The following is a 13,541-nucleotide window of genomic DNA, read 5'->3' as shown; positions in this document are numbered from 1 at the left end:
TTTTCAATTGGACTGATCAAGAGTTGTACTTAAGATTGGGGTTTGAAAATATTGTTTCCTTTTTTCAGTAACGAATTTAAGTGCATTTATAGTCATCGTACTCATTTCAGTGAATAACACTCAAATTTAAGTGGATTTATAGTCATTGTCCCAGTTTCAATGAATAACACCCTTATTCTCGAAAACCATTCCCCAAACTACTTTTTAATTGGACTGATCAACAGTTGATACCTAAGATTAGAGTTTCAAAATATTATTTCGTTATGTCACTAACGAATTCAAGTGTATTTATAGCATTGTGTACCAGTTTCAATGAATAACACACTTATTCTCGAAAGGCATTATGTTCTTCAAATGTTTGCTCTTTTGGTAAGTCAGATCATGTGATCTTATGTGTTGTCTCTACCTGCATGCGTGTCTTGCCTTTCCTTTTAGCCTTTTTGTAATGTTATGTCCTTTCATGATTTTCCTATACATGGTTTTTACTATTTATACAGGGTAAAAAAAATAAATAAACAAACCGTTGTCCTTTTCCTCAACTGTTGTGCTTTAACATTCTTAAAATTTAATTCAGCACTGAAGATTGTTACTTTGTATTCATAGATCATGTCTCTGTACCTCTGTGTCTTGCCGTTTCCATTTGTTGTGTATTTCTTGGACTTACCTGTACATGTTATTATTTATACCCATATATTTACTTGGAAAATAAAAGGGAACAAAACCATTGTGGTTTAACTAAATTTTCTTAACATCCAAGCACCTTAGGGCTTGTAGTCCCATACTAGACTTTCACTTATGATACTTTGCTTCTCCCTTAATCCCTGCTACAATTTACTTGAGTTCAAGATAACATAAGAGGAAAAAACACAAACATGAGTATCAGCATCAAGCAAAAAGTAGACTGACAGGGAAAAGGATAACCATAGAGCGCATTTATATTATTCTCTCATTCAATTCAAAACCATTTTTTTAGTCAGTACTAGAACTTTGTGGTACTATTTCAGTAGAATTTTGTTTGAACACAGGAGGAGAAGATAAGATGGGTTTAGGTGGAATTTGTAAGGATTGAAGGCTTCCTTCCAGCATTTCTACCACGCTAGTCATTGATGGGCGATTTGCTGGATTTGTCTGAATGCACCACAAACTCACTATAGTCATTTTTCTTCTGGTTTCTTTTTCCTCTTCAGTTGTAACAGTACCATTAAGATCCTCATTTTGTTCCAACCACTTGTAAATGCAGTCCGAAAAAGATTCTTGGCTTGAATGGATTGTTCCAGCTACAATCTCCTTTTTTCCACCAATAATTTCAAGGACCATCATTCCATAGCTGTAGACATCGGATTTATAAGAGACCCTTCCAAAATTCCTAGAAAATACTTCTGGAGCAATGTATCCAACAGTTCCTCTTGCACCCACCATCGACATAATACTCTTTTTCCTTTGGCCCAATTTAGCAAGGCCGAAATCAGCGATTTTTGGGCAGAAGTCATCATCTAAAAGAATGTTTTGAGGCTTTATGTCGAAATGAACAATCCTTGTGCTGCAACCTCGGTGTAGATACTCTAGTCCCCGAGCAACCCCAACTGCAATTTGGTAGAGTGTTTTGCAATCTAGATTACATTTTGAATTTGGAGATCCATTGTTATTGATGAACTTGTCCAATGATCCATTACTCATAAATTCATAAACTAGAGCTTTTTTGTTCTTCTCATAACAGAAACCTAAAAAAGTGACTACATTGACATGGGAAGTTCTACTAATGGTAGCAACTTCGTTGATAAATTCTTCTCCGTTGCCCTTGGTCTCACTCAAGACCTTCACGGCCACTTGCTTGCCATCTAACAGCTTCCCTTTATACACGGTACCGTATCCTCCTTGACCTAATTTGTCTCTGAATGAGTTGGTCATTCTTTTTATATCGGAATAATAATACCGCTTTGGTACATGGGATCCATAATTCCTAAAAAATGCCTCCACATTTTGATCATTCATTGTTTTCCTCCTCCATAAGTATTTTCTTTTAATGTAGCATGTAACCAAAACAGCGAGTAATAGAAGTCCAGCCACCCCCGCTGAGGTGTCTGCATCAAAAAGAGTGGAGAAATTAAATTCATGTATTCAGAGTTATACTAGAGAATAAGGTGCATATCTTAAATGGGCTTCTGGATAAGTAAATAGACTGAGAGCTTAGGCAGAAACATATATGGCTTTAAACAATTATTGGAATATAAAAGTATGGGCAGTGTATGTAAGGATTGGCTTTCATGAAATGTGGAGCAAAATGAAAGGAGCACAGATATATATTACTACCTACTACAATCTTCAGCCATCTTCTAGTTGATCCTGTAACATAAGAGAGAATTTATTGTTACTTAAACTAACAGCCATTGCATAGATTGAACTTTGTGATATATAGTAGTTAATTTTGTACTAGCACTTACCAGTAGATCGTAACTTCGGGTTCGGTTTGGGTGTTTCAGAATCCAAGATATTAGGATTAGTCCCAGCAAGACTACCATCCGATTGGTTCAATTTGAACAATTCCAAGCCATTCAAAATCACATCATAGAAGAGAGGATGGGCATCAAGGTTAGGGTACAACACGAGCCACAAGTCCTGTTTGCTCCGGCGACCGTCAACATCCGGCACCCACACAACAAAGTCTCCGTAAACCGGAATTCCATTTCCACCACTCCAGGCAATCACATCAGCTGCTTCCATAGCCGTCTGATTGTTAAGATATATATTGAACACCCTCATATTCACTTTAGTCAGCTCCATCTGAAACTCGCAGAAATGAAGTCTCACGAGATAAAAAAATCCTGAATCAACACCAAAAAACCATGTCAAATTATACATTAAACTAAAGTTGCCCATCATCCTTGCCGAATTATAAACAATCTCAGGTGCAGTGTAAGCCGGTGTTGCCGAAGTGTAATGGATCGAAACATCCGTCTGAAGTTCTAACCCTTGAGCAGCACTAAACATATAATTTTTATCTTGATCCCACGTCCGAAACATGCCGGTGTCTTCATCTTCGTCGACAGTATCACCACCAACGTTTAACCGGTAAAGGGTTTCAAGAACAGTGTTGTTATCAAAATAATATAAATAATCCTCGCCCACTAGTGGGATGTGTGCATCATTGCCATGGTGGTAGAGATTTTCGGGCATTGAAACGAGTTCGATACCGTTGATAAAGGCGTATGAGTTTGGAGATGGTGAGAAGGTTATGTTAAGAAGTGTTTGGTTATCTTTTAAGTTTATGATGAATTCTTTCTTGGCTGTTGGAAGTGGTGGTACTGTTCCAGTGAACATTTGATAGGACTGTTGGGCTGAAGTAACTGTTAAAAAGGCACTGAAGTTGCTTAAGAGAGTGTAGTGATTGGAAGTGACGGAGAAGAATGATTGGGATGGGTCGAGACCAGAGTAGGTACAAGGGTAGAAGTAGAGACGGATGAATTTGGGCCCTGCGGTGACGGGGAATGTGTAGGTGAATGAGGAGTGGAAGATACGGGCGGTCAAAAAGGGGACCGTGGGGACGGAGGGGTCAATGTTGGAGGCGTTGGAGGGTGATGAAGAGTTGAGTGTGGTGTTGGAGAGTGAGAATTTGGAGTTAGCATCGCCGTCCCAGTTTCGTCCGTCGATGGAGGTGGTGTTGGAGGATGAGCCGCAGTCGAGGAGGACATAATAGGTTGGAGTGTATGGTGGTGTGTTGACGGCCGGGCTGGTGGGGAGGAGGAGGAGATGGAGGACAGTGGTGAGGTAAAGAGTAGTGAAGGTGTTCATTAGTGTTGAGACTAAAAATTGATTGGGAAATGAATTGTTTGAAGCTAAGTGAGGTGAAGATATTATAGTCTTTATCAAGTAAGAATAACTTTAATGGGCAAGGAGATAGTGCAAGCAAAGTGGGGGAGTAGATAAGCTCATTTATAAAGGGCAAGCCAGATTTGAATAGAAGTTGATGTTTGTTGATGGTGTCCTCACCAAAGAATACAAGGAGAAAATTTTATTTACTATTTTATTTATTTATTAATTTTTTTGGGGGGGCAATGGTTGTAGTCGCAGGAACAGGGGTGTGACTTGGGTGGGACTAGACTGAGCAACTCAATTACGGGAGTGGGTAATATACCGTGGGATGGAACTGTGTTTAAATTTTAAAACCCGAATTTATGTTGAACATTGTTTGGGCAAAGGTTTTAGTAGCCCGAGGAACTCGAAAAAGCCAAAGAACCCGAACCCGAAATAAAAGAAAAATTTATAAGATCCAAACATAAATATATGTTATTACTATCATTTCGTTTCTTTTTCTTTCATAATTTATCCAAACATGAATAGAGGTTATTACAATCATTTATTTTCTCTCATAACTGATGTTATCATTTTTGTTTCTTTTTGTTTATCAGACGAAGCCTAAATTTGGATCGAGGGATTTGGAAGGCAAAAAAAAAAGGATAGCAACTTCTGTGTTTAGGTTGCCACTAAATAAAGAAAAGAAAGGATTTGGGTAGATTTGGAGGGATAGCGTATCCCTTCAAATCCCTCACTAGCTATCTTTTGAAAAATAAAAAGATTTAGAGAAAAATGATAGCAAGTTAAGTAATACTTTCATTATACAAAAAATGACATCAACAATTTAAAGAAGAAAATTTATATGACATTTGAGTCCCACCTAATTTTAGGGCATTCAAGCATTCGCTACAAAGCCCTTCACCGTGAGAGCTCTCTTCGATTTCCTCTTCTCCGAGCCCGGTGTTGCTTCGACATCTTCAACTTCCTTTTCAACTCCTTAATTGGATACACCGTCAAAAGTGTGTGTTTGAGCCGTGTAAGAAACTCACTGACACCGTTTGAGCTCTCTTTTCCTCTGTGTTCTTTGCATTCGAAGTTTGAGTTCTGTATAGGGATGACAATTGGGCGGTTTGGGGCGGGTTTCCCATTCCCCATCCCCGCCCCCGTTTAATTTTGGTGCTTCCAAAACCGCCCCATAACCGGTTAATTTTTTGCCTCTAATCCCCATAACCGCCCCAGGCCCCACCCCAGCCCCATCCCCCGCCCCATAACCGATTATATTTTTAGGGCAACTCATGTTAGCCTCCCCAGTCGCCTCCATCTCTATCTCGTTCTCAACTCTGAACTTGCCTCTTTCGCTCTAACTGCAAACTACAAAATCTATAAGAATCAGAAGGTCAAAACCCATATATTTCATTTTATCTATCTGTGATCTGTCTGCAAGAATCAAAAGTTCAAAACCCATATCGACATATCATTTCAGATTGTTCAAAAAATCAAAACACATATCTTTCAATTTCCATCGCGCGCTGTTCCAGTTTGGGTTCGCCGTTCGCAAGCTTCAGCTGTTATATCTCAACTCTCAAGCTTGCCCCCTTCTCTCTCTCTCTGCAACTAAAGATGAAATTAAAACCAAACAGCCTCCAAATTCACAGTCAAACTAACCAAAAAGAAAATAAAATCAAACCAGAGATGAAATTACCTGAACCAAACCAAAGATTTGTGTACAAGTCGAAGATTTGTGTAGAAGCTTAAACGAAAATCAATAACGAAATGAAAGTGAAGGGTATGAAAGAGAGCTCAGAGACACGGTTGTATTAAATGATGGGTTTGAGAGAGAGCTTAGAGACACGGCTGCTGCTATTGATTGATGTATGAAAGTGAAGGGTAGGGTAGGGTTTTCAATATATATATATATATATATATATATATATATATTGAAGGTTAATTTAGTGAATATATTAACATGGCAGGATAAATTAGTAATTTAACATATTAAAAGGGACGGTTATGGGGCTGGGATCTTAGTTTCCTGCCCCGGCCCCGCAACCGGCTGATTTTTTTTTTTTTAACCCCCATTTCCACCCCATTTAAGTAAACGGTTCTCCAAACCCGCTTTAAATGAGGCCGGGGCGGGGGCAGTTCCCCACCGGGTTGGAAATTTTTGCCACCCCTAATTCTGTACTTTGGGTTAACGTCTGCATGTAACTCACCCCACTTTTCTCATTTTTGTCATTTTAAATAAAAGCATTTGTTTGGGTCTTGCACACACCGACAATGTAGGTTGGGAAATAGTTAACTATGTATATGTGGTTGAATTGTTGATTGCTTCTCTTTAGGTATATCATATTTGGGTTTGCTAATTACTGATTTTTTTGGCCGATTGGTGTTTTATTCTATCATTTTATAAAGCAAAATTAATGAAAAACATAGTTGGTGTTTTAATGTGGGCATTGTGGTCCTGAATTACCGGCTATGAAGAATGTAATTTTGGGTGGGATATGTTTTACTTCTATATAAGAATTGATTAAATATTACCTTATCTTTTTATTATTTATGTTATTATAGTTAGGTAGAAATTAGAATCGCAGAAGAATAAGAAAGAACAGGGAAAAAAAAAATTCCAAATAAATGAAATCCAAAATCAAATGATGAAACATGGTAGTAATTTATTTATCATTGTTTTTTTTCTCTTCCCTTCTTTACCTTTATTAAACTAGATATACTTAGGATCTATACCATTTTAATCATTAATTTGGACCAATAACACATGAGCACGTCATTTTTAATTATCAAATAAAAAATGGTGATCACAGCTCAGAATGGCATACATTTTCATTAGTGAAGATTTAAATATTGTCCTTATTAAATAAACATACTGTCATTTATTTTATTTTCTTTCTTAATTTACTCAAACATGAATACCCGATATTACTATCATTTTTGTTCTTTTCTTTTCTCTCATAATTAAAATTTTTATTATTAGTATTATTATTATTTTCTTTTCTCTCCTATTCTTTTAAATGAGGACTACAAATCTAACCATTTATCATTCAAACACCACCACCACAACTAGAAAGAAAATTTTCACTTTCTTTCTTTTCTTACCATTTTTGGTCTAACTAAAAATACAATGATTTAGTTATCAATTTTTTTTTTTTTTTTTCAAAGGGAGGTGAGAGAAACGTCAAGCAAATTCATGTGCGGGGAGGTCCCATTTTAGAGCGTTAGCGTGGCGCGACCGTTGTAGGACAATCACCGACTGAACCACAATTAATCAACAGTACTGTAGGTTGAGTGGAAGGTAATGATGGTGCCCCCAGTGTAGGGTACACATTTTGTTTATTAGATTGACTGGAAAGTCATGGTGGGTGGGCTCACTGTAGGGTTCAAATTTTGGCTTTTTAGATAAGCTTTAAGACGGGGATTACAGCCTTACAGGGATTGAGAGAAAAAGTCAAGCAAATAATAGTAACCAGGGACTTATTGAATTCATAGGTTCAATTTGATTATCTCAATTCAACAAAGACTTGTCCTGTGTTTTTTTTCATTTGGGTGCATAAATATATTTATTTGTTAGTCCATTTCTGCTAGTTGTCCATTAATCTTGACATCTGCTTGCTCATGTCCCTGCACCCCTCTAAGGACCACGCTGCTCTTCCAACCTACTTTAAATTTAGGCAATATTGATCACATTAACCAAATCATTCCTTATTATTATTATTATTATTATTATTTTTCCGGAAGACTAAGCAATTTATTTATGAGGTAAAAGGCTGTACAGTGAAAGGCTGAAAAGCCAAGACCAAGGGACAAAAAATTGACCCAATACAACACGGGACAAGGCCCATCTACCAAGCCCACAAGGGGCACATGTGTACTTCTAAACAGCCCCAATTCCAATTGAGCCGGTTAGGTCATTTCCGGTGAGAGCATGCCTCTGATAAGGGCGAACCAGCTACTGGAGTGGTTCAATTTGATGATCTGGTGGCCGTGGGGGTGGCCGTGGGGGTGGCCGGATGAACATGGACGGCAGATCCCAAGCACTACGGGCACGGCGATTAGCTAGACCATCCCTTTGGGATAACGGAAGAAGCCTCTCTCTCACTGATGATGTAATTCGCGTAAGTACAAAATTTTGTGAGTTGCAGAGACCCTTAAAAATTCTTGAATTTCTCTCTGTCCAGATTTGGTAGATGGTGGCTGATAGAGCTAATTTGTTGATTGCATTCGAGATATTTTTTGTAGCCCAATGATGCGATGCCTAGTGAACAGAGTTTAATGAGTGTAAACCTTTTTTTTTTCAAGAAAATCTATTAGGCATAAATCACTTGACATCCTTGAAAAGTAATGAGCATTACAAGATTGCTGTAGTAGCCATTCTACTTTTGCTGCAATTCAAGATCAGATAAGAGGGAAAAAAACCAATCCGAAAGGAAAAAAGAAAACCATAGAACCCATGGATGTTATTCTTCCATCCAAGTTGAAAACACTTTGTTTTAGTCAGTACTAGAACTTGGCGGTAATAATGCAGAAGTATTTCGTTCCAACCTAGGATAGGATGGGTATAGGTGGAATTTGCAAGGATTGAAGGCTTCCTTCCAACATTTCTACCACAGTAGTCATTGATGGACTATTAGTCTAAATGCACCACAAACTGAGTGTGCTCATTTTCCTTATTGTTTCTTTCTCCTCGCCATTTGTAACACCATTAACATTCTTATTGTATTCCAACTGTGCGTAAATGCAATCCAGAAAATATACTCCACTTGAATGAACTGTTCCAGCTCCAATTTTCTTTTTTCCACCAATCATTTCAACAACCATTATTCCATAATTGTAGATATCAGATTCATGAGACACCCCTCCAAAATTCCCAAAAACTATACCTAGCTTAAATATGATTTTATTGGCTTTTCCATTTTTTTTTTTTGGAAATTTTTCTTTTGCTGCCTTCACATACCTTGCTTGATAGACAGAGAGGAGAGAGAAAAATAAATATATAAGTTGTTTGAATAATAGTCTGTTAAGGGATAATTTTGTCCAAAAAAATTACTCAGATAATCACTTAAACGGGCATCAGTTAAAAATACCCCTTGCAATAGTTGAGGGGAGTTTTGCCAAAAATATTCAATAAGGAGTTTTTTGGCAACCCACTAATAGCCGTTTTTTTTTTTTTTTTAAATTACTAATCTTTCTCAAATATGATAATGGTATACCTTTTCAAAGTGGATTAAAATTACTCTATTTTTCTAAACAATTGAAACAATAGCTAAAAAAAATTATTTTTGTAAAAATATTTTTTCTAAGACACCCCTCCAAAATTCCTAGAAATTAAATACTCCAAGAGCAATGTATCCGACTGTTCCGCTTGCACCTACCATTCACATAATACTCGTTGGTGGGAGTGTATGGTGGTGTGGTGACGGTGGGGCTAGTGGGGAGGAGGAGGAGATGGAGGACAGTGGAGAGGTAAAGAGAAGTGAAGGTGTTCATTAGTGTTGACCTATGGAAGCTAAAAATTGATTGGGTAGTGAATTGTTTGAAGCTAAGTGGGGTGAAGATAGGCTCATTTATAGTCTTTATCAAGTAAGAAAAACTTTAATGGGCAAGGAGATAAGTGCAAAAATAATTTCTGTTGCTTTTAAATTGCCTATTTTAGTTCAATTACTTTGCAGCAACATAATTCAATTAAGAAAAATAAATTAGACTAAGGAAACAAGGTAAATTATTAATTATAATGGCTGCTAAAGATCAAGTGCAATGAAGGAGTTATTGAAGTACTTTTTCCATCTTCTATTCGAAGGCCATGGTGGATTTTCTCTCCCCGGAGTGTTGTACTTGATTTTAATTATACCTAGCTTAAATATGATTTTACTGGCTTTTCAATTTTTATTTTTTTGGGAATTTTTCTTTACTGCTTTCACATACCTTGCTTCACAGATAGAGAGGAGACAAAAAAATAAATAAATAAATAAATAAGTTGTCTGAAGAATAATCTATTAAGGGGTAATTTTGTCCAAAAAATTATCTCAGACAATCACTTAAACGGACATAAGTTAAAAACATCCCCTTGAAATAGTTTAGGGGGTTTTACCAAAAATATTCATGAGGGGGTTTCTTCGCAACTGTTTTTATTATTACTAATCTTTCATCAATATGATAATGATATACCTTTTTCAAAGTCGATTAAAATTACTCTATTTTTCTAAAAAAAATTGAAACAATTGCTAGAAAAAAAATATATATTTTTGTAACAATATTTTTTCTAAGACACCCCTCCAAAATTCCCATAAACTTAAATACTTCAAGAGCAATGTATCCAACTGTTCCTCTTAAACCTACCATCCACAATAATACTCGTTGGTGGGAGTGTATGGTGGTGTGGTGACGACGGGGTTGGTGGGAAGGAGGAGGAGGATAGTGGAGAGGTAAAGAGTAGTGAATGTGTTCATTAGTGTTGAGCTATGGAAGCTAAAAATTGATTGGGTAGTGAATTGTTTGAAGCTAAGTGGGGTGAAGATAGGCTCATTTATAGTCTTTATCAAGTAAGAAAAACTTTAATGGGCAAGGAGATAGTGCAAAAATAATTTATGTTTGCTTTTTAAATTTTAATTGCCTATTTTAGTTCAATTACTTTGCAGCATAATTTTTTTTCCTAAATGAAGGAGTATATTAAAATATAAACAAGATAGTACAAAGAACAATATGAGGGCATACCCTCATAAAAAAAAAAAAAAAAAACAACCAAAGTCCTAAACAGGACACTCAATATCCTTAAACAGGGACATTCAAAAAGACAATAAAAGAAAGATTACAAAATATCCTGAAGAGAACTCCCCAAGACATCAAGCACTTCCCAAAAAATAGATTTAGCTAATTCCTTAGCCTCTCTAACACCTTTATCATGTAATCTATTGTTTCTCTCCCACCATAGGAAATAAAGAGTAGCAGTAAAAATCATTCTAGCCATCTTCCTTGTATGCTGCCTTTGAAAATGCTGAGTAAACTGTCCAATCAAATCAGGAATTCCATAGACCCTGTGCAAGGTCCATCCACAAACCTCAAAAAGAAAACTCCACACCTTCCATGTGTAATCACAGTCATAAAAAATACTATCCAAAGTTTCTCCATCTGCATGGCACAAAAAGCATCTATTTGCAAGAGCAAAACCTCTTCTCTTCAGAAAATTCTGAGACAATACAGCTTTGTGCATAACCAAAACTGAATGCATTGACCACCTAGGTCGGCCTCCATTCCAACATAAACCAGCCCATTCAACCTCTTGATTTCTCAATCTAGCAGCATCCCAAACAACCTTAAAACAAAAAGGTTTAATCCACTGGACTGAATCCTCACCTCCAGTAATCAAATGATTCCTGAACAGCTGCACCAGATCATCTGTAGTATTTCGTAATGTGTCTTCATCCCACTGTCCATCCTTAATCTCACTCAAAAACTTCCCATCACACCAAGGATCTAAGAAAACTCTAATTTTCTGCCCATTACTTACCTTGAATCTGCAATTAACTTGTAAAAAAATCTCTGACAGCAAGAATACTCTTCCATACAGATGAATTAGTACCTTTAGGAACAACTTTCCAAAAGGAAGATCTCCTCAAGTAACAATGCTGAAACCAAGCTACCCAAATTCTATCTTTTGAAAGAAGAAAATCCCAAGCAAGACAAATTTTCGCAGCTATGTCAATATCTGCAATTCGTATTAATCTAAACCCACCTTCCTCCTTTGGAACTGTGATCTTGTTCCACCTTATACCATAATTTTTTTTCATATTTTCCACAAAACCTTAGATGAAATTCCTCATTTTCTTCTCAATGATACTTGAAACTGCCATAGGTAGAGAATAAACAGATGTCCAATATTGTACCATTGGAATAATGACATCTCGGCTTAGCTCCACTCTGCCTGCCATAGAAATGTGCATCACATTCCATTTGGAAGTTATAGCTATAACGTTATCCAGTAAACTTAGACAATCAACCTCTCAACAATTTATCAGAAATTGGAACTCCCAAGTAGATAAAAGGCATTGTACCTACTTTACACCCAAGAATTCTAAGGATAATAGATCTTCTTCGCACTGTTCTAGTAAAAAACACTTCAGATTTTTCATTGTTAACAGCTAAACCAGAAGTATTTTCAAACTGCACCGGCAATTTTTTCACTGTCAGAATACTACCCATGTTAGCTCTCACCACTAACAGCAAGTCATCAGTGAAAAACTGATGTGTGATTGGAATTCCAGCTTGTATAGCAGCCTGTGAAGGAACCACTTTACCTCTATTAACTTCCCACTCCATCATCCTTGAGAAATAATCAGTAACTAAAGTGAATAACAGAGGTGACAGAGGGCAGCCCTGTCGAAGACCTTTACCAGGTTGAAAGAAGCCATAAGGAGATCCATTAATCAAAATAGAAAGCCAAACTGAAGAGACACACTCCTGAATCCAGCTTATCCATTAATTTTCAAAGCCAAATAACTTCAAAATCTTAAATAAAAAGGGCCATTGCACAGTATCATAAGCCTTCTCTAAGTTAATCTTACATGCCATTATAGGTTTAGCCCTCTTAGCCCCAAAACCTCTCATAAGTTCATTAGCAATAATAATATTATCTTGAATCCTTCTATCTTGGATAAAAGCATATTGTTCCTTGCCTACAACATTTCCTAACAACTTAGCTAATCTATTAGCTAAAATTTTAACCACCACTTTGTAAAACATATTACACAAAGAAATAGGTCTATAATCCTCCGCCTTTGTAGCATCTTTCTTCTTTTGAATCAAAGTGATGAAAGTACTATTAGTGCCCTTTCCCAGCACTGGCTCTTGAAAAACTGAATAATAGTATCTGTAAAATCCTCACCAACAATGGACCAATATTGTTGAAAGAACCTGGCTGTGAATCTATCTAGACCAGGAGCTCTGTCAATCCCCATTCCAAAAACTGTAATCTTCACTTCTTCCTTTGTGACAGTAGCCTCCAACAAACCATTATCTTCAATGCCAAGAGGTTTCCTAATATACTTAGGATCAAGATCTAATAACATAGAAGAACCCTCTGAATAAGCCTGCTGAAAATGATCAACAAATCTCCTGCAAATCACAGTAGGATCAGTAGATACATATCCTGTATCTTAAATTGCTGTCACATTGTTCTTAGCCCTGTGATGTTTAATTTTCTGAAAGAAAAACTTAGAGCATCGATCTTGGTCTTTCACCCATGTAATCCTTGATTTCTGAGCAAGAATAATATTTTCATTTGAAATAGCAGATTCCAATTGAAGCCTACAAATATCCTTCTTTTGAATTAGTTCCTCATTTATTGGATCCTCTGCCAAAAAAATTTGACGATCAGCTAAATTCTTCCTACAAGATATCACTTCAGCAAAAGCAGAACCAAATATCTCTATATTCTACTGCTTCACAGCTTGTTTGTAAAGTTTTAACTTATATAATAGCTTTGATATAGCATCCCCCTTGCACTGCTTAGCCCAAATAGAAGCCACCAACTCGTTCACTGCAGGCTGCTTATTCCACACCAGTAAAAACCTAAAAGGTTTTGGACCTGATGCAATCTTTATTGGCATATTGATACATAATCCCCAGTGATTGGATGTCAATGGGGGAGTTAAAAGAATATGTGAATCAGGAAAGTTAAGAGTCCACTCCTCATTCATTAACCCCCTATTTAGCTTAGCATAAATCCTTCTATTGCTAAATCTTTT

At 36.7% G+C, this 13,541-nt stretch overlaps 1 protein-coding gene across 1 annotated transcript; it reads right to left on the bottom strand.

Annotated features, from left to right (window-relative positions):
- Positions 1 to 711: 711 nt before the first annotated feature.
- LOC132316001 (probable receptor-like protein kinase At5g39030) lies at positions 712 to 4,143 on the bottom strand. The gene is made up of 3 exons (XM_059814484.1): positions 2,442 to 4,143; positions 2,311 to 2,343; positions 712 to 2,081 (listed from the first exon to the last, which is right to left on the bottom strand). Exons 1-3 carry the CDS (start codon positions 3,787 to 3,789, stop codon positions 970 to 972), a joined length of 2,493 nt encoding a protein of 830 aa, XP_059670467.1. The 5' UTR covers positions 3,790 to 4,143; the 3' UTR covers positions 712 to 969.
- Between the last annotated feature and the right edge of the window lie 9,398 nt (positions 4,144 to 13,541).

The sequence above is a fragment of the Cornus florida genome, unplaced genomic scaffold (assembly GCF_030987335.1).
Source record: "Cornus florida cultivar Cherokee Brave unplaced genomic scaffold, ASM3098733v1 CherokeeBrave_3.0.0_Hap2_Chr07, whole genome shotgun sequence".
In the NCBI taxonomy this organism is placed as follows: Eukaryota; Viridiplantae; Streptophyta; class Magnoliopsida; order Cornales; family Cornaceae; genus Cornus; species Cornus florida.
This window is presented reverse-complemented; position numbering and strand designations above follow the sequence as displayed.

Excerpts from the sequence above, each read along its gene's own strand:
- LOC132316001 (XM_059814484.1), bottom strand. The coding sequence starts at position 3,789 with ATGAACACCTTCACTACTCTTTACCTCACCACTGTCCTCCATCTCCTC. Across the intron at positions 2,344-2,441 it reads CCCGAAGTTACGATCTACTG|GATCAACTAGAAGATGGCTG; the intron begins GTAAGTGCTAGT and ends CTTATGTTACAG. Across the intron at positions 2,082-2,310 it reads ATGGCTGAAGATTGTAGTAG|ACACCTCAGCGGGGGTGGCT; the intron begins GTAGTAATATAT and ends TTTTTGATGCAG.